This window comes from Prionailurus bengalensis, chromosome D4 (genome assembly GCF_016509475.1).
Source record: "Prionailurus bengalensis isolate Pbe53 chromosome D4, Fcat_Pben_1.1_paternal_pri, whole genome shotgun sequence".
In the NCBI taxonomy this organism is placed as follows: domain Eukaryota; kingdom Metazoa; phylum Chordata; class Mammalia; order Carnivora; family Felidae; genus Prionailurus; species Prionailurus bengalensis.
This window is the reverse complement of record NC_057359.1, coordinates 2,969,567-2,989,479: the sequence shown is the minus strand read 5'-3', so window position 1 is coordinate 2,989,479 and position 19,913 is coordinate 2,969,567. Positions and strand designations below refer to the sequence as shown.

The 19,913-nt window shown below is 65.3% G+C and overlaps 1 protein-coding gene across 5 annotated transcripts in view; it reads left to right on the top strand.

Moving 5' to 3' along the window:
- Window positions 1–19,913, top strand: part of SEMA4D (semaphorin 4D) — a 95,734-nt gene that overhangs the window by 63,896 nt on the left and 11,925 nt on the right. For all 5 annotated transcript variants that reach the window (XM_043566804.1, XM_043566800.1, XM_043566802.1 and 2 more), the window contains exons 2-14: window positions 2,101–2,449; window positions 3,927–4,072; window positions 6,272–6,334; window positions 7,720–7,818; window positions 10,350–10,443; window positions 10,863–10,976; window positions 11,690–11,841; window positions 13,041–13,216; window positions 13,306–13,462; window positions 14,300–14,522; window positions 15,292–15,407; window positions 18,871–19,049; window positions 19,133–19,176. In XM_043566804.1, the coding sequence (XP_043422739.1) occupies window positions 2,344–2,449; window positions 3,927–4,072; window positions 6,272–6,334; window positions 7,720–7,818; window positions 10,350–10,443; window positions 10,863–10,976; window positions 11,690–11,841; window positions 13,041–13,216; window positions 13,306–13,462; window positions 14,300–14,522; window positions 15,292–15,407; window positions 18,871–19,049; window positions 19,133–19,176 (1,669 nt within the window). In that variant the 5' untranslated portion in view covers window positions 2,101–2,343. The remainder of the gene's footprint in view (window positions 1–2,100; window positions 2,450–3,926; window positions 4,073–6,271; window positions 6,335–7,719; window positions 7,819–10,349; window positions 10,444–10,862; window positions 10,977–11,689; window positions 11,842–13,040; window positions 13,217–13,305; window positions 13,463–14,299; window positions 14,523–15,291; window positions 15,408–18,870; window positions 19,050–19,132; window positions 19,177–19,913) is intronic.

Here is a 19,913-nt window from a genome sequence, read left to right as displayed (position 1 = left end):
AGCTCCAGCCATCACATTTGAGCTCCAGGCACCAAACAGAGGGAAAAACGAAAGAGAAAAACCCGCAAACGCTAGCTGAGTCAGCCTTCTTCAAGAGCCTTCCTGGAATTCCTACCGAATAGCTTCCGTTCACATGTCTTTGGCCAGAATGCCCCAGGGGAAGCTGGGAGGTGAGGCTAGCTGGCCACATTGCCATCCCGGGTACAGTCAGGGTTCTGTTCGTAAGAGCGAAGGGACGCGGGTGCTGGGACAAGCGGGTGGTTGTCTGCAGCACGCGGCAAGGACGGAAGCGGGGTGAAGGCCTGGGCAGCCGCGCAGAGGTCGGCTGGGGGTGGGTGTTGCTTAGATCACATCCGTGATAGGGGTGGCCCTGGGGGCGGGGAGCCAGGGGGCGCCCGGGGCTCGTGAGCCGCCAGCAGCATCCGCACAGACCGCTGCTCCCCCGGGCCTTGTGGGATTTCTGCAGGGGTGTCGAGCGCTCACCGGACACTGAGGTTGCGTCACGAGCGGGTCACGTCGGGGACGCGGCACAGTCGAGTCCCCCCCTGGCCTGGGCTTCCGGAGCCGCCTCGTTCCCCTCCTGAGGGCGGGAGGGCGTGGTCCCCGCCCCCGGTGAGCGCGTGCCGAGCCGCGGGGAGCCGGCTCCGTGGGCCACAGCCTCCTTCCCTCCCCGCGTGGGCTTCCCGGCGCATCTTGGGTTGCGCTCAGAGACGGCCCGCCGTGCTGCGGATCCCCGGCGCGGGGCTTGGCTTTCAGACCGGCGCCCGTCCCTGTAAGTCGTTTAATTGGCACGCAGCCACCCTCCCCCGTTCACGCAGCGGCTGGCGCTGCTTTTGCACCACCGCGTGGACCTGAGAGCCGGGACAGAGACCGCAGGACCCAAGACCCCCCAAAATAATGCCCCCCCGGCCCCCGCCCAGGAGGTGCCCGTCCCTGCAGAGAACGGGCTCCTCGCCTTCAGGGGCTGATGGTGGCCTCAGGCCGAGGGCAGACACTGGGTGGATGGGGCCCCCTGGGCGCGCCTTCTGCGGGAACAGGAGGTACGGAGCGGGTCCTCCCCCCCAGGGAAGGCGGGTGAGCAGCTGAGGCCTGGCTGTGCCCGGGGTCAGCCCTCTCGCGGAGTCCCCCCCCCAGGGGGCAGGAGCTCAGGACAGGAGCCCTCCCCTCCCCGCCGTCAGTCCTTCCCTTACCAAGTGCACCCCGTGCACGCGAGTGAGAAATAGACGAAGTTAAAATAGAGAAGACCCCCGTTAAGTCCAGAGTGATGCTGAGGACAAGCCGTGCTGGGCTTTAAGGCTCAGACAAGGATTCCAGGGGCAGGATGAGGGAGGAGCCCCGGAGGGCTTCCTGGAGGCAGTGGCTTGCCTAGGTGAAGAGAAAATGAAAACTTCTCCCAAGACTTTCTTGGGAGGTTTGGTTCGGCCCGAAGTGTCAGGGAGCAGCAGGGGCTGGTACAGCAGGTTGCAGGGGCCCCGGGGAGGCTGCGCAGGAGAGGACTGTCGTGGGGGTGCGGAGGTGCGGGCCGCCCCTTGTATGTCCCTGAGGGGTGGTGCCATCAGGGGGCTGAGGGGAGGGCTCCGGAGAGGGGCCCAGGGCTCCGTGGGACTGGGAGACCTGCGGGGGGAAGGAGAAGGAGGTGAGCCGTCCCGCACGGCAAGGTCACGTGTGCGCGTGCATGTGTGTGTGCAAACACGCCCACGGCTCAGCCTCCGTGCGGCTCGCTGCTCTTTCGCCCTGGCTGACCTCGACGGGGTTTACGGGAGCTGGGAAGCCAGGGTCTTAGAGGGAGAGCGTTCCCTGGTTCCACAGCTTTCCATCACGTCACCAGCTGGCCGCGCAGGGAGGAAGCTGGGCGGCCAGGCGGGCAGTGGCCCGGTCTGGGTCCCCGCGTCTGTCCCACGCTCTGCAGGCCCGAGGGGCGGGAAGCTCTGACCTCCTGGAGCCCCGGCCGCGCCCCAGGTGACTGGGGGACGGGGTGTCAGTGTGGTCAGTGCAGGGCTGCCCCCGAGAGCAGACAGAGCAGGGGGCAGGTCGAGGAATGGAAAGCTGGTGTTAGCACACGCCTCCTGAGCCGTAACCTTTCTTCTCACTTGCTTCCAGAATTTCTCCGTGAGGCCGGAAAGAAGCATACTGTGTAAGAACCGGCTGGCCTTCAACGTTCGCGGTGGTGACCTTGCCCGGCGCCCGGGAGATGCGGGTCCTCGGGGCGCGTCCCGCCCAGCGTCTCCGGGCTGTGCTGTGGGTCACAGCTCCTAGGCTCTGAGCAGCATCTGCCGTGACGCCCACCGTGGCCCCCCCGCCCACGAGCGTTTGCTGCCAGAGCCCCCTCTGCTGCGCCCACCCATGAGGATGTGTGTCCCCGTCGGGGGGCTGCTGGCCACCCTGGCCACGGCGCTCGGGGTGGTGGTGGCGTTTGCTCCCGCCCCCAGGATCACCTGGGAGCACAGAGGTAAGGGCCCCCCTGCTCTTGGGGTTGACAGGTGGGCGCCCTTGGGTAGGTGGGTGCACGGCCGCGTGGGGGGAGGTGCCTGGGTCACGGGGAGCACGTGGGGGCTTGCTCAGGGCCTGCTGGCCGGGTTTCTAAATCGGGCCCCTGGAGAGGACGCGTCTCTCCCTCGCGCCTGACGGCCGAGCACAACCACACTGAATGGCCTGTTTTTAGGACATTTAACCTGTGTGGCTGAGCTTCCGGCCGGTTGCTTTCATTTGCCCACGGTTCGTTTCTGATGTATTTCCCCTCCCGGGGGCTGTGTCTTGAGACCCCTGGCTGCTCGCAGGGGGTGCCGAGTGGTCTCGCGCACAACCCCAGGCAGCGCGTGCCGGGAGGGCCTACGTCCGCGTGCATCCGTGCCCAGCACGGGGAGGTCAGGAGAGCAGAGAGCGTGAGCCCCAGTGACACATGGAAACCCAGGTTCACGGCTCACCCAGGGGCGCCTGGGGGGCTCAGTCGGTTAAGCGTCGGACTCTTGATTTTGGCTCAGCTCACGGTTCGCGCGTTCAAGCCCCACGTCGCGCTCTGTGCTGATGGTGTGCAGCGTGCTTGGGATTCTCTCTCTCTCCTTTCTCTGCCTCCCCTGCACGTGCGCACTGTCGCGCTCTCCAAATAAATAAACGTTTAAAAATCTACATAACGAAAGATAAAAAGATACGCTGATGCCGGACGGACAGAGCGGAGAAAGTGCTCTTTCAGAAATAACGCCCATGCGTTTATCCTCCTCCTGAGGAGCTGACTGTTGAGTCTCTCGTATTCGGGGTTACGGATGCGGTTACCTGATAAGTGAGAATTCTTACTTGTTTCTCTCCTTGACAGGTTTGTGGTGGTTATGCCTGAAAAATGCTTGGGTTAAGGGGCAGATTTACTGAAACAGAGTGTTTTTTAAAGGTTTTGAGGTAAATCATGATTTTTCTCAACAAGAAGAGCTTAACTAGCTTTATTCCTCATACACCTGTTGCGCGTTACGGTTAAACACATGTAGACGAGAGTCTGGGAGACACGGCGGTCGGCAGCCTGAGGCGTGAGGACGGCCTGCGGTCTCCTGGGCGGTCACACGCTTGATGATCACGTTCCTGGGAGGTCACGTGCTTGGAGGTCACGCTCTCGGGAAGTCACATTCGTGGAGATGACTCTCCTGGGAGGTCACGTGCTTAGAGGTCATGCACTAGGCGGCCATGCTGCCGGGAGACCACACCGAGTGCAGGGCTCGAGGGAGCTCAGGGGATGTCGGGCCACGGTGCCGGTCGAGCGCAGTGGCTCTGGGGCCTCGCGGGGTCCCGCGCTCTGGGTGACCGTCCTAGCGGGTCTGCTCTCGCACAGGCGCCCGAGCTCTGGGGCAGCGAATCCGCCACGGGCCTGGCGACGTGAGTGTGCGTGGAAGCAAGACAGGGACTCGGGAGGCACCCGGGCTCATGTCCTCCCTTCCCCCCAGAGGTGCGGCTGGAGAAGTTCCACGAGCCGGGCATCTTCAACTACTCCGTCCTGCTGCTGAGCGAGGACAAGAGCACCCTGTACGTGGGGGCCCGGGAGGCCGTGTTCGCCCTGAATGCACTCAACGTCTCTGAGAAGCAGCACGAGGTGAGGCGAGGGCGCCCCGCTCTGCCCCCCGGGGCCGCTCACTGCGCTTCTCCGGGGGCGTCAGGCCCCTTCCGGGCCGCGGCCCCTCATTGGTCCCGCACGCCCACCGGCCGGTCACCCGGAAGCTTGCGTCCGGGCCGCGTGTCCCAGGTGAGCCGGGCGGCCTCTGCCCTCCCTGGGCCGGCCACTCACCCGGGCCCCCCTTCTCCTCTTGGAGTTTTGCACTTCTCATGACGGCAAATCTCGGCCACCCGGAGGGCAGAGGAAGCGGTGACCGTGAGGCCTGTCCCCTCTCGGGTCCTGCAGCCAGGTCGCCCCCTTCCGCCCCTGTCCTCGTGCTCTGCTCCCTCTGGAGGCTTTGAGACTGGTCCCAGGCGCACTCTTCATCACAGGGCTTCCCCAGGTGTCTCCCAAAGGAAAGGACTCTTTTTGTGCACGTAACCGAACCACCATGGTCACGTCCAAAAGTGTCATCAAATAGCTGATGTTCGGGTATCAGAGACTCTCCTAAGGATGCTTGAATGCCGTTGATGCGGGGCCGTCCGCGAGGCCGTCCGCTCTGCCCGTCACATCTTAACATCCAGCTGCCGTGCTGGCCCCTTACTGGGAAAGCCACCGCTCTGCGCCCTCAGTGACAGGCCGGCCCCTTCTCCGAGGCAGGGTCCTCGCCCCAGCCCTGGGCTTGTGCAGAGCAGGGCAGGGCCACGGGTGCCTCCAGGATCGCAGAGCGGGATTTTCCGGCTCAACGTTCCCTTCTTTGTTGGGAGCAGGAAGCTGTCGGTCTTGGGGGGGGGGTGGGGAGGGCACACCTATCTGCTGCTCACGTCCCGCGGGGCCAGCTCCTTGGAAGTGGCTGGATCAGCCCTTAGAATCTTGGCTGTTATTTGCCAGTTTTTAATGAGTTCCTTCCCTCCAGAGGGAGAGAGTGGTGTTGGGATATTTGGTTTTTGAGAATGACCTTGGGGCCGTGTTTGAAGGGCCTGGATCCACGGGCACCCAGAGCCGCCCCGGATGCTCAGACCGTCCCTTCCCCGGCGGGCCACCTCTCCCCCACCGCTGGCTGCTTAGCCGCCACCCCAGCGGCTGGGGTGGGCTGCTTCTCTCTGGAATCGAGAATCTTGATTCTGCCCCAGACCTCTGTTTTGTCTCGGCCCCCCGACCGCGTGCTTATTTCTGCCTGACTCACGGACGGGGTTTTGTGGTCATCAGCCTTTGAAGATAAGGGGAGTGCTGACCCCGTGGGTGCCCTCAGAGCCTCACTGCTCTGCTGATGCGTCCTTATCCCCTGGAGGCCTAGGGCCTCAGGGACATGACAGATAGAAAGGGAAGCCTGGGTGAAACCCTAGGAACGTGACCGGGACCCGTCAGCGCGCGCGTCCCGGGTCCTCGTGCACTTCACGTAGGCATCAGTGAAACGGTTTGCGCATCAGCCTCCGAAGGAAGTCGCCCGTTGCCGGGACATTGCTTTTGCATGTTCCGGGTAGGACTTCCGCTAAGACGTCCCGCACTGCGGATGCGGGAGGCGAGTTAGCGCAGGACCGCGTACACGGGGACTCGCCACTGTGCCAGCAGGCAGCTCCAGGCGCGTCCTGGCCTCTGAGCACCCGGCGACTGGCTTCGTCTGGGTACTGGCCATGGGACTGTCACACGGGGAGGTGGGACAGCTTGGGGACAGGGGGGCAGGCGTGGGGGAGCCGCCGTCCTCTGGAGGGTGAGGGGCTGGGGCACGTGCCGGCCCCCCATGACGCGTCCCCTGGCTCAGATGCTGGGAAGGGGGGAGGGGGGGAGCGGGAGGTCGCCCCCTCACGGCCACGGTTGCGGAGCTGAGGGAAGCCGGTCCTGCCGTCCACCGACGGCCAAAGGAAATGCAACCCGTGTCCTTTTCTTCCCGCCCTCCGTTCGCTTTGGGGCGAAGGAGCCCGCGCTGCTGTGTGAAAACACCTGTGGCTTGGCTCGCTGTGACGGACTGAAAACCCGACTGTCAGCCCTTCGAGCTTTCCTGCTGCTTTGCGGCGACTGACGGGATGCTGGGCGGCCAGGGGGGGCTCTGATGGCTCCGGACCCCGGCGTCTGCCGGCCCAGCCTCGCTTTACAAAGCCTCGCTTGTGCGCTCTTTGTAAACTGTGCATTTTTACACCGTGTCCCCTTCCCCCTTGAACGGGAGCATGTGGTGAAACGGATTCTCCTCTCTCCCCGCAGGCGTATTGGAAGGTCTCAGAAGATAAAAAGGCAAAATGTGCAGAAAAGGGGAAATCGAGACAGGTAATTTCCGGTCTCGGGACCCAGCAGCCCGGTGACGTGGTCGCGCCCCATCCTGCCAGGCGCCCTGTGCCCAAGCGATGAGGCAGGGTCGCTCTGAGCAGGTGCCAAATGTGGCGGGCATCTGAGAGATGTTTTTAAAGTTTGGCTTCATTGGATGCATTCAAGTGGCCCCAAAACTTGGTGCCTTCTGGTACCTTCTTCTGGTGCCTGCTGGCCGACCCCCGCTGCATCCCAGAAGCCCGAAGGGGCGCCGTGGGATTTCTGGAGTTTGGGCAGCAGCCACCCCTTGAGAATCTGCTCCTCCCCCCGGGAGATGCCAGGCCGAGCGTCTGCCTCCCCCCGGGGCTCTGGGCGCCCCCCGCCCCCAACCGGCACCGGGCCCGTGTCAGAGTCTCCGAGCATCAGAGCCCATCTTCCGTGGCAGTGGGGGGCAGGATAGCTGAGTTAAGGTAAATTTCAACAGTTGGCTAATTGCAGAATAATCAAAAATGAGAAAAGAGAAAGTTTTTGCTGAAGTTTTTTTAGCAGAACATCAGACACCTGTACTGAAGTCAGTAGATCCAAAGTTGCCCTAGGAAACCGGGAGAATGCGGGCTTTGTGACGTAATGACTGGGGCTGCGGGGAGGGTCTGAGTGCTGTCAGACCAAGGGCTCACCCGGCCCAGCGCAGAGGCCGCACGGGGACGCAGGCCCCTCCCGGCTCCTGTGGGCAGGACGAATTATTGCCAGCCAGTTGCAAACCTTCCTAGCGAAAAGAAACCCACGAAGCCTCGCCGAGCACAGCTAATTTCAGGCGAGAGCGCATGCCTCCCGGTCCACGCCAGCCCTGGAGAGTGTGCTCCTCAGTGACATCGGGTTTTCGCCCTTTCTCACGCGGAGCCGGCTCGGCCCCTCCCTCCCAGCCTGTCCCCTGCACTGGGGCCGGCGGGGTGGGGTCTCCTGGGGGCGAGGAAGGCTGGCGGGATCCCGCCTACTTCCCCCTCTGCCGCTCTGGCCGCACGTGTGAGGCACGGGCTGTGTGTCGGGTGCGAGTAAATGCGGATTTTCGGTGGCGGGTGTCCGGCAAGACTTGAGTCCGTGTGTCTTTGCTGAGTGTCGATCGGCGGCTGAGGTGAAATCCCGTGGCCCCTGGCGGCCGGCGGGGGGGACGCCGCACAGAGCAGAGTGCTGGGTCCAGCGGGCAGACGCAGGTCTGTCGGGGGGCCTGGGGCTCCGAGGCTGTGCCCGCCCCCCAGGCAGGGCCGGGCCAGCACGAGAAGATGGGGGTGTCCGAGGTGGCAGGTGAGGGGCGGCCGGGAGGCAGGGCCGTGAGGAGCCCGCATCAGGCCCGGGCGGGTGTCCCCGGGGGCCGGATGACGGCTCACGGGCGCGTTTCTCTCCCGCAGACCGAATGTCTCAACTACATCCGCGTGCTGCAGCCGCTTGGCCCCGGTGCCCTGTACGTGTGCGGGACCAACGCCTTCCAGCCAGCCTGTGACCACCTGGTGAGGCTGTGCCCCGCCCCCTGCCCCGCCCTGCCCCCCCCCCCCCCCCCCCCCCCGCCACCTCGTCCAGGGTCGGTACTGCAGCTGGTGGGGCCCAGGCGGCGTCAGGGGCGCGGGCGTGAGGGTGTGGCCGCTCACCAGGGCGGGACCCATGGGGCCAGCGGAGCTGGCAGTGGGGGACCCACTGGGAAGTGTGCTGGCGACACAGAGAAGCCCCAGGGTGCCACGGTCCGTGTCCTTTTTGCCACGTTTTGTGCTCTGCGGGGAGCCCTGCCGCGGCCTGCGTCCCGGTCAAAGGGGGGAGTCAGGACTCTGCCCCCAGACTACGTGTTCTCGGTTCACCTGTGTTACCGCCCGAACGTGTCCCCCACCTCCACACGTTGTAGCCCGAATCCCGCCATGTGTTGGCATTTGGAAGTGGGGCCCCTGAGGAACTGTCACGGTTACATGTGGTCGCAGAGGCGAGGCCCTGATCCCGCAGGATTGACAGCCTTCTGGGAAAAGCCGCCAGAGCCCCCTCTCCACCACATGAGGACAGAGAGAAGGGGGCCCTCGCCAGGCACCGGCCTTCCGGATCCCTGACCTCAGCCTGCAGCCTCCGGAGCCGGAGGGAATGGGCGTGTGTGCGGAAGCGCCCGTCTGTGCCCGCTGGGACGGCCCGGCCCGGCTGCTGTCCGCTCCTGGGGCCTCACCATGTGGGTCTGCCGTGGACACGGAGCGTACCCCCTCCTGGGGGCAACAGCACCGCACGACTGTGCGAGCACCTCCCTCGCCGACCTGCATGGGTCCTGCTGAGCCGGGCGCGCCTGCTGGTGCACTGGGGCCTCTGCAGAGGGGCCCCCACGGCGTCCTCCCAAGGCCCTCGCTCCCGGGGCACGTTGGACGGCAGCATCTTGCTGGGAGAAATTCCTTTTACTCGGGCACCTGATGAGCCATTTGTAACAACCACCGGGAGAAGAGAAGACGCGTTTTAAACGCACGTGGGGATTCAGAGTGAGGCACGTGGTCTAGTGACCGTCCCCGACTTGGGACACAGAGTGTGCGTGCCTCAACCAAGAGCCTCGTTTGCTGGAACCCTGAATTAACTAGAATTTAAAGAAGATTCTCCAACCTTGAGTCAGAGATAAACGACAGCCCAAAGTACGGGCAGACGGAGTTTGCGCACGGACCCCCGGGGTGGGCGCACCCCCCGCATGGCCGGCTGGCCGTCTGAGCCCGCAGACGCTGGCTCTGTGGGGTGCGGTGCTCTGAGCTCTGAGTCTGGGTCCTCAGGACAGACGTCACCTGGTTCTGCATAAGGGAAGAGCGTGCCAGGTCGTGTGAGAAACGCCCACACGTCACAGGGTTTGCTGGCTGGAGTCTAGCCCCTCCGAAGCTGAAAACGGATGGAGACTCCAATCCCGTAGTTGTGAGGGGGTCAGGTGTTTCCTTTAAATCCGGGCCTGTTGTTCGGCCCCATATTTTCAAGAAGGACGTTCACGCCGACGGGAAAGTGGATCCCGCCTGTGTATCTGGCACCTAGATTGCGTGGGAAGGGACACACGTGGGCGTGCGGCACCCTGACCCGCGACCCCTAAACGCCTACCTGACCAACGGCAAGCCTGTCGTCGCCCATGAAGATTTACAGTCCTTGCCAACGCCCTCTCGTGTCCGCTCTGCCCCCCTCATTCAGGCGGCCTCCAAACCTCCCCTAGACGGGCCATCCGTTCATGCCCCAATTTGTGCTTTGAGACCTGAGAGGGGGGTCGGCCTGGAGAGGTGGGCCCAAGGTCCCCCGGCCCGTGAGCCCTCCCTCCGACGGGCGACGGGCCCGCACCCACTCCCACCGCTGTCCGTGTTCCTCAACTTCTCCGCGCTGGAAGGCGGGAGGTGGTGCCCACCTTCACTCGCGCAGGCCCGTCCCGTGTTTCTGGCAGCAGGCGCGTGACTTCCCGCTCTGCCTCCGCGGTGGGTTTCTTCTCTGACCCTCCAGCTTCCCTGCACTGTGCGGGCACGTTCCAGCCGCTCACCTGTCCCCGGGCTCGGGGCCCCGTGTCTCTGTGCACAGAGCTCGCTCGTTCCTCACGTCTTGGGGCTGCTCCCTCCTTCCTCGGCTGGTTTTGGGCTCTCGGGTCAGGCCAGGAGGGTCCCCGACGCTGAGGCCGTCCCCCGTGCTTTCTGTTAGTACGGGATGGGGTGGCAGGAGGTGGGGACGCCGCTGCTTCTGCCCGTGGGTCCGGTCCTTGTTGGACGTAGTTGGCGCACGGCCTTCCGATGGCTCCCTGGGTGCCTCCCGCGTCCGGTCTGCCCTGGCCGCTCTGGGGCCCTAGAGCCGCCAGCATCTTACAGAGGAGTAAACCGAGGCTCCGAGGTCCCGTGCGGCTCTCGTGGCGCCGGCGTCCAGACCTGGGACTCGCGTGGCTGCCCACGCGTGCTCTCCCCTCCGTGCCCCCGGGTGGCGAGTCTGTGAACGCAAATGGCAGAGCAGGAGGGTGCTGGGAGACTAGGAATTCAGACACCGCGTGATGCCCTTTCCTCTCGTTCGCTCGCAGAACTTAACGTCCTTTCGGTTTCTGGGGAGGAGCGAGGATGGCAAGGGCAGGTGCCCCTTTGACCCCGCACAGAGCTACACGTCCGTCATGGTCGGTGAGTCCCGCCCCAGGTCAGCACGGGCTCTGCCGCCTCCCCCTGTCCCGGCGGAGGAGACGCAGCCTCTCCGTGGACCCCTGTACAGCGCTCGGATTCACTGCAGAAGGGTGACCGGCCACCCCCCATGGCCAGAGGTCACATGTGTGGGAAGAGGTCATTTTGTGTCCGTCCCCTGTGCGCGTCCCGTGGCCCCTCTTACACCCGAACGTGTCACTTCCCGGGTGCGGGTCCCCTGGGGTTCCCGCCCCAGCTGCTCGGGAAGCAGCTCTCACGTGGAGCACACAGTCGTCCACGCGAGGGACCGAGACGGAAGGCTCGCGACGCAGCATCCGTGGCCTCCCCGCTTCCCTGGGCCGGGGGCTCGTGTCTGGCTGCCGACCACCCCTCCTCTCCTCTTTCTTCCGGGGCCACTTAAGATGGGGAGCTGTATTCCGGGACGTCCTATAACTTTCTGGGAAGCGAGCCCATCATCTCCCGAAACTCGTCCCACAGTCCTCTGAGGACGGAGTACGCGATACCGTGGCTTAACGGTAAGAGGCAGGTGCCCCTGGGTCTGTCTGTCTGTCTGTCTGTGGCTCTGAGTCCTAGCGAGGGGCCACGGACACCTCCGGGCTGGGACGGCCCCATGTGGGATGCTTCTGGAGCTGCCGGGGCTCCGGACTGGGGCCTTCCTCTCCCTGAACACAGAGGTGGTGGTTCTTTGTGACACGAGAGCCTGGTGGTCCCTGCACCCAGGCTGACCGGCTCGCTCACCTTCGGCTAACGTGTGCGTGGTGGATTCTCGCAGCTGCTCACGCGGGGCTCTAGTTGGCGCTGGCCGGCGGGCCGTGACCTCCTGGAGGCAGGCGGTCTGGGGGCGGGGAGGAAGGACCCCTGGCTGCCCCTCACTGCGGGGCAGGTCTGCTGGTCGGGGGTTGTCCGCTTGAGGCACGTGCTGTTTGCACCAGCAGATGCATGTGTTCCGGCGGGTCTCTGGGACCTGGGTCCCCAGGGTCCCCAGGGTCCCCAGGCTGCCTGCCATCGGGAGGCGCAGCCTGGGTTCTCGGGGCCGGCCCAGACCGTGTGTGTTACAACCGCGATCTCCAGCACCTCCTTATGCCGAGGAGGACGGATGGGCACCATGCCCGCCCCGGGCCCTGGGGTTTGTCTGGGGCGTGGTGCATGCACTAGCTTGCGCCTTGGCCGGGAGGTGCCCGGGCCCCGCGCTGTGGCGGGGGGATAACCGGATGTCTCTTGCCCGCAGAGCCAAACTTCGTCTTTGCGGACGTGATCCGAGAGAGCCCGGACGGCACGGACAGCGGGGACGACAGGGTGTACTTCTTTTTCACCGAGGTGTCCGTGGAGTACGAGTTTGTCTTCAAGCTGATGATCCCCCGGGTGGCGAGGGTGTGCAAGGTGAGCCCACTCCCCGATTCCCCTCTGGTCCCGGCTGGGTGCTTCGTGCCTCTGGAGGACCGGTCTCGTGGCCCGGGCTCCAGGCCTCCTCCTCCGAGATGTCTGTTCACCTACCTCATCGTTCTCCCGAGCCACGGAGGGGTGTGCGTGGCCTGCCCCCGGGCAGTCCGGGAGTCTCCCTGCGGGCCCCGGAGCATCGGTGCCGAGTGTGGCCAGAGAGAGGCCCAGCCTCAGCAGGCCTGCTCTGGACACACCGTCCTCGGACCTCCCGGGCCATATAGGAAGTTGGCTCGTGTTCGCCGCGTGAGCTAAATTCTGCTAGAATTGGGATTTCGGCGTTCCTGCATCAAGGCGGCGAGGGGGGGTGTGCGTTCACTGCCCCCGAGTGAGGATGCTCTGGTTCCAGAGTCTTTGGCATCCAGATCTCTGCGTTTCGGGGCTCCCTCCAGAGCAGGTCACGTCAGGCGTGTCTGTGATTGTCCCGGGGGTGGGGGGGCAGCCCACAAAACCTGTCTGGGGGGGACCTGGCCGAGGCCCTTTGAAACGACTGCCTCCCTCTGGGACGAGGAACGTGTCTGGGGGGACCCCCGACGTGTTGGCCCGAAGCAGACGGGAGCCCCCGCTCCGTGGCCCTGGCTCCAAGGCTGGCTCGCAGGGGCGGGGAGCACGGGGAAGGGGCGCGAGGCTGGCGGAGGTTCTGCCGCTGTGACGCCGTGCGCGGCCCGCCGGCCCCTCCGGCCGCCTCCGGGTGATCCGCGAACAGGCCTTTCTTGGTTCTGTGTTTTAATCTGAGACCCCACGCCTGGGTGGCGCAGTCGGTTAAGCATCCGACTTCAGCCAGGTCACGATCTCGCGGTCTGTGAGTTCGAGCCCCGCGTCGGGCTCTGGGCTGATGGCTCAGAGCCTGGAGCGTGTTTCCGATTCTGTGTCTCCCTCTCTCTCTGCCCTTCCCCCGTTCATGCTCTGTCTCTCTCTGTCCCAAAAATAAATAAACGTTGAAAAAAAAAAATTTTTTTAATCTGAGACCCCAGTCGGCGCAGACCGGCTGCCGTGGCCACGTGGCCATCCACGGCCCTTCTTTTCCCACCGTGGCCTCCGTCCACCGAGACGGGGACGCTCGGGGCCGCGTACGTGACTGACTCCCAGCTGCCTACGGGGAGTCAGCCCTCCCCCCACTACGCACGTCTTTGGGGTTGCAGGGGGACCAGGGCGGTCTGCGGACCCTACAGAAGAAGTGGACGTCCTTCCTGAAGGCCAGGCTCATCTGTTCCAGGCCGGACAGCAACCTCGTCTTCAACGTGCTGCAGGCCGTCTTTGTCCTCAGGGCGCCGGACCTGAAGGAGCCCGTGATCTACGGGGTCTTCACCCCACAGCTGTAGGTGCCCCGGCGGGCCGGCGGGCGGGCGGGCTGCGTGCCTTGCGCTCCCCCCACCCAGGACGGTCACCCTGCCCCCTCGTCCCCAGGAACAACGTGGGGCTGTCAGCCGTGTGCGCCTACAACCTGTCCACGGCCGAGGCGGTCTTCTCCCGCGGGAAGTACATGCAGAGCGCCACGGTGGAACAGTCCCACACCAAGTGGGTGCGCTACAACGGGGCCGTGCCCACGCCGCGGCCCGGGGCGGTGAGTGGGGGCGGGGCGGGAAGGGTGGGCCCGCTCCCCTTCCCGCGTTCCCCTCACCGCGTGCCGTGGCGCGGCTGTCCCTGACCGGGCCCGCGCCAAGAGGCTCTTCCGGCCGGCAGGGGTGTTTTGTAGAATCAACGCTGTGATAAAAATAGGTCTGTCTCACGTGCTGCTCCCCCCCCAAAAGCACGGTTTCTCGGCAGTGGGCCATACCCCCCACCCGTTAACGTGAGTCACGTTTGTGTCTTCCCGAAAGTAGTGACTCTTGTGTGGAAACCGGCATCTGCCTGTCATGTGGCTGGTGTGTGGGGCCGTGGGTGGGGCCGCGGTGGGGCCGTGGCCCGGGCGAGTGGCCTGGGGCTCCTCCCTGGGGGTCCACGCCTGCCAGCAGCCGTCAGTTCCCTCCACGGGTGTCATGAAGTAAATCGTGGTCACGTGATTACGAATTTCGGTTGACCTTTGTGCTGTTTGGAACCGGACCGTTTTTAGTGATTTTAGCAGAGATGTCGAGGAAGAGCTATCAAGCGATAAGCCGTTATTTTTCAATTTCAAAAGCTCGATACAGTTTTCTCATTTACAAATAGACACCAGCAAGTTCGCTGTGTGTCGTGAAGCGGGATTAGATCTCGTGGACACACGCACAGCTGCCCTTCCCGACCGGCTTTCGGGCCACGTCTTCGGATTCCTGGGGAAAGGTCGCCGCTCACTTTCCCCGTTGGCAACAGCGCTCCGCATGGCGTTGTCACAGTCTGCGCCCCGCGGGGGGCCTGCGTGCGGGGCTCGTGCGGGCCGTGCGTCCGTGAGCACGCGCGTTGACGGCCGGTCTGCCCCCCGCAGTGCATCAACCGCGAAGCGCGGGCGGCCAACTTCTCCAGCTCCCTGGGTCTGCCGGACAAGACCCTGCAGTTCGTCAAGGACCACCCCCTGATGGACGGCTCCGTGACCCCAACAGACAACAGGCCCAGGCTGGTCACAGGCAACGTGAACTACACGCAGATCGTGGTGGACAGGACCCGGGCCCTGGACGGGACCGTCTACGATGTCATGTTCATAGGCACAGGTGGGTCCGGCCCCCCCCCCCCGAGGACGCCGGCAAATGCAGCTCCTTCTTGCCGTGAGGCCAGCGTCTCCCGGGGCGCCCGGAGGGGTCTCCGGCAGGGTTTCCGAGAAGCCGCCACCCCTGGCTGGCCTCCGCCGTCTGACCGTCAGACCGCTGGGGTGCTGACTGAATGGCCGAGTCCCGGCCCCCGTGTGGGGATCCAGGCCCGGTGGGTCGGGGCTGGTGCACCAGGAGTGGTGCCCGTGTGGGCCGGTTGAGAGCAGGTGGCAGAGAAGTCCCACATCCCTGCTGGCTCCAGACGGGTCCCCGCCTGGGACTCTCATGCAAGCGTTTCTGGAAGGCGGGGGTGGGGGGGTTGGGGGGGTTGGGGCCGGAGCAGCAGCGGCCAGAGGGCGCCGGGGTCGTTCCTGGGGGCTCCAGCGTGCCCTGAGCCCTCCCCTCCCCGGGGCCTTCACCACACGGCGCCCCGGAGGGCCGCTGATGCCCGAGAGCCACCTCTCCTGTGATGTGGTGGCACCGTGTCGTGGCCCTGACTTCCACGGGAGTCAGCAGTGGGAGGTCCGTTTCTTTTCCAGGAAACAGTGGAGTGACCGGTGCCGCTCACGCTGTCAGCCCGTGTCACCAGTGGCTTCTCCTTCCGACGTCCAAAGTGCGGACGGCTTCGGCTCCTCAGCGTCTCATTGAGGGGAGGAGCCGAGAGGAAGAACGGGGGCTGTCGGCCGCCGTGACCGTCCAGGCGCGTCCCTGACCTGTAGCTTTGCTCTTGCAGACCGGGGCGCCCTCCACAAAGCTGTCAACCTCGAGAATGATGCCCACATCATTGAGGAGACCCAGCTTTTCCGGGACTTCGAGCCGGTCCAGACGCTGCTGCTCAATTCTGAGAAGGTAGAGAGGACAGGCGGGCGGCCTCCCACATCCCTGGTCACCAGGCAGACAGGTGGCCTCACGCGTCCCTGGTCACCGGCCAGGCAGGCGGGCAGCTTCACACGTCCCTGGTCACCAGGCAGGAGGGCGGCCTCACACATCCCTGGTCACCAGCTGGGCAGGCCGATCATCTGTGTGGTCCAGATGAGCTGACCTCCGGGTTCTAACAGAGGGCCCCATGAGCCCTGGGCTTTGGGACAGAGGGAAGGCTAACTGGGGAGATGGAACAGTCGCCTCAAGTTGACCGAGCGTCCCGAGCTACTGGGGTTGACGCCCGTCTGCAGGTGCATCTGTGGACACAGAAGAGCCCGCCCCAAGGGACGACGGTTACGTCTGTGAGCCTCCTCCCCCAACGAGGCACCTTCTCCCCCATCAGGGTCAGGATCGCGGCACCTTTGCCGTAAATGCCGGGAGTGAGCGTTTGGGGCTCGGGGGCTGTAGGGCCCTGCCGTTGTGCACAGGCAGCCATGGGACGTCCGCACACGGGTGGGCCTGGCTGCCTTCCGGCAAAGTCTTTTTTATGGAAATAGAGCTCAGGAGATCATGTAATTTTTGAATGTCATGGAATATTATTCTTTTGATTGTTTTCCAATTATTTATATAAGACATGTTATTGGGTAGCACAGAAACAACCAGGGCCCTGGGTCCGCTCTGGAGGCCGTCCCCTGCTGTCTACCCACGTGGCCTTGGGACACGTGCCTCCCGATTTACAGCCAGGGTGGAGCAGGCTGGGGCCCCATGATTCGTGGCTGCGTGAGCCTGGCAGGCCAGTCCTGCCTTAGTCTCCTCCTCTGCATCCAGGGGTCAGCAGACCCAGGGTGGCCCGGCCCTGTCCTTTGACTGTGGCTGACGACCTCACTTCCTGTAGAGCACCCACAGGGCCTCGTGGATGTCCCCACGCCGCGAGCCCTGAGCCGACGGGCTCTGGGGACTTGGCAGAGCCAGGGTCAGGGCCAGAAATGGGAAGCCCGGCTGCGAGCCTTTTCCCTGAGCTGCAGTCTGGCCGTCACCTGTACCCTGCCTGTAAAGCCTCGCTCTGGACACCAGGCCCACTGCCCTGCCTCGCAGGGCGTGTCCCCGATGCCGAGGGTCTCCTGTCTGACCCAGCACAGTCCCCAGCCTCCCTCACACCTGGAGGGGGTTGGCCCGCAGCCCCTCAGGGCGGCCTCCCGGCCTGGTTCCTGATGGGGACAGCGGGCAGCAGGAGGGGGCACCCGTAGCCAGGAGAGAGAGAAAGGCAGAAGTCGACTTGTCGGTCAGAGCCACCCGTGGGTCCCGCCATCGTGAGTGTCAGAACTTGGATCTGGTTTTCAAACTTCCGGGGTCACCCAACCGGGTCGTCTCCGCTGCCGGAAGGGAAGGAGACCACTGAGCCTAGGCGGGCTCTGAGCCGGCAGAGACGCGGCATCGGAGCCTCGCGGGCCCGTTAGGCCGCCCTTCCCCACCCCTGCTCCCCGGCTTTGCTGTGGGAACAAGGAAGTCCTCCCGGCTGCGGCCCCGCTGCTCGGGTGCTCGGCTGGGCTGGGGCGCGTGCCCTTGGGGCCCCCAGATTGTCATGTGTGCACAGAACAGAGGCTGGGCCCCCGGTGCAGACACTCGGTGAGACCACAGCCCCGCTCGCCAGTGTCATCTGGGGACGCGGGCTTCTGGGCATGTGGGCGCCGGTCCTGCGGGACGGGTGAGGTTGAGGAGGATCTGGGTCAGCCCTGTGCTCACCCGTCCGCCCACTGGCCATGCGGGGAGCCACTGGCCCGTCCTCCCAGGAGCCCTGCACCGGGGCGGCCTCGGCTGTCTGGCCCTAGCGGGAAGGTGTGCGGGCCGCGGCCCCCGCCCTCTCTTCGGGCTGGCGGGCCTGGGTAGGCTTGGGATGGCATGTGCGCCCCCGCAGTGGCAGGAAGCGGCTGTTCGGGGTGGAAAAGACGCCCGCCGGCAGGTTCCTCTGGGCCAGGACGCTGGCCTTCGCTGTAGAGGTCGGCCAGCAGCCGCCGCTGGTCTGGGCCGGTTCCCCATCTGTCCTCATCTTGGTGGCCTGCTTGGTTGTACAGAGTTTTGTGGAATGATCCCGGTTTCCTCGTGCTCAGATGGGGCCGAGGGTGTGGGGACGTGCCCGTGGAGAGCACGGAACCCACCACGCGGGGCCAGGCCGCGTGTGCTGAGTTGTGGACGTGTGTTCAGACCCTGAGGGGCTAATGCTTGTTTGTGGAGGGACCGCAAGACTGCCCCCGTCAGTCCGTCCTGTCTGCTGACTTGTGCACCCACCAGTGGTCACGGCCACCCCCTTTCAGGGAGCTTTCCTGTCCCCTCCCCTCCACATCTGTTACTTGGTGGCCGTGTATCACGGGAGCCCGGCCCTGGGGTGGGGGTAGGGCAGGGATATGGAGCCCGCCATGCACACAGGTCAGCGTCGGGCGGGGCTTCCCCGGCAGAGTCGGCGTCCTCTCCCGGGTCCCTTGACCTCTGTGAACCAGACTGTGATCTGGGATGGCGTCCCTGGTCCTGACAGCCTGGCAGGCACGTGATGTCACGTACCTGGGTCCCTGCTGACTGCTGTCTCTCTCTGCCACTTGTCACGTGAGAATCTGTTCCAGAAGGGACTTCCTTCCTCTCGGCTGCACTCGCGCACAGTGGGTCACGGGGCGGGCGGCCCCAGGGCCTCAGAGCGGAGCCGGACTCGAAAGTTAACTCACAGCCTGTCCTCCAGGGGAAGGGCTGCGTGTCGTCTGGGTCGAAACCACCAAGTTCTGTGGAGCTTGGGAATGGCCAAGGTGTGTGCAGACGTCGGGGTGAGGTGTCGTGGGCAGAGGACGACGTGCACGCAAGTTCCGGAATTGCCACCCCCCCCACCCCGCGGCCAGGGCTACACGGCAGGCGGTGTCCCGTGGGGGATCCCCCGTCCCAACTGAGCCCGGGAAAGCAGCCGCCCCGGGTGGGGGGGTCTCGCACGTGCTGGGAGCTCGAGGGACCCCGCCTGGCCCTGTGCCCGGAGCACAGCTGTGGGTCTCCCCGTGCCCGTGTTCCTCCCCGCACAGCTAGACGCGTGCTGGAATCCGTGCTCCGCCCACGCTCGGTGGCCCCTCCTTTCCTGGATTCGGACCCTGACTCGGGCTTCTGTGTGGCTCCCGTCGGGTGGGCATGAAATGGGGCTCTGACCGTGCCCTTCGGCCTCCGTCCTGTGGTGGGGGGCGGCCCTCCACACGGAGCGGCTGACCCCCGGCCCCAAAGAGGGCAAGGTCTCGGACGGAGGCCCCGAGTGCTCAGTCGGCGCGTGGGCGGCCGTGACGCTGCCGCGAGGGTTTGTCTCGGACCCCACCCCGCCAGGCTCTGGTTCTGGAGGCTCCTGGATCAGGCGACGTGGGCACGCGGGCCGAGAGGCGCACGCCGGCTGCCCCCCCACGCACCCGTGCCCTCCGTTTCACACCTGCAGGGCGGAAGGCTTGTGTACGCGGGCTCCAGCTCGGGTGTGGTGCAGGCCCCCGTGGCCTTCTGCGGGAAGCACGGCACCTGTGAGGACTGCGTGCTCGCCCGCGACCCCTACTGCGCCTGGAGCCGGGCGGCCGCGGCCTGCGTGGCCCTGCCCCCGCACCGGACGGACGGCCCCAGCAGGTACCGAGGGCGGGGGACCCGCACCGCGCACACCCGTCGGGGGGAGGGGGCGCGAGCCTGACCCGGGCCCGGTTATCTTGCAGGACTCTGATTCAGGAGATGAGTGGAGACGCGTCCGCCTGCCCGGGTAAGTCGGCCGTCCTCGCCGAGCTCCCTCGGGGGGCGGCCGGTCCTCGTACCCATCTCAGGGTGCTTCGGTGTCGTGGCGTTGCGTCCATGCGGGTTCTCTTTCTCTGCTCCGAACAGAGGTCAGGTATCCGTGAGGATACGGAGGCCGACACCCCGTGATCCCGTTTTATCGCAGAAAAGGGCGTCTGAGGTCGTGGGGGGGGGTGTGTTTGTTCCACAAACGGCACTCGGCGTCCACCCTGGGACACCCGCTCTTGAGATGCTCCTCTCTTGGCTGAGCTCGGGGCTGGTTAAACAGACCCTGAGGGTCCCACGGTGGGCGGGCGGCGCGGCGGGAGGGGCGTCCTCACCCCTTCGTCCCCTCCCAGGCAGCCGTGCCCCGGGCTCTCGCGTTCCCATCCCTCCCTGACCCGACAGCTGTCGCCAGCTGGGGCAACTTCGGGGTGGGCCCCTCGCGCCCAGAGAGGCCGCGAGCCGGGAGCCACGAGCAGAAGCCTGGGGCGCGTGGCTCCCGTGTCGCCGCTCGGCCCCCGGGGGAACCGGGACGCCAGACGGGGTCCCTGCCGCTCGACTGTCTCCGACTGTCTTGTCTCCGACTTCCTTGTCCCGCTGGGCCGCCATCCGGGGCTCATCTTTGCTTTTCTGTCACGCATGTCTTTATCTCCTTAGTTGTCCTGGAAGATTCCGTGTGGCTCCAGTGGGTGGAACTCTCGTGTCCTCTTGTGCGTGTTGACC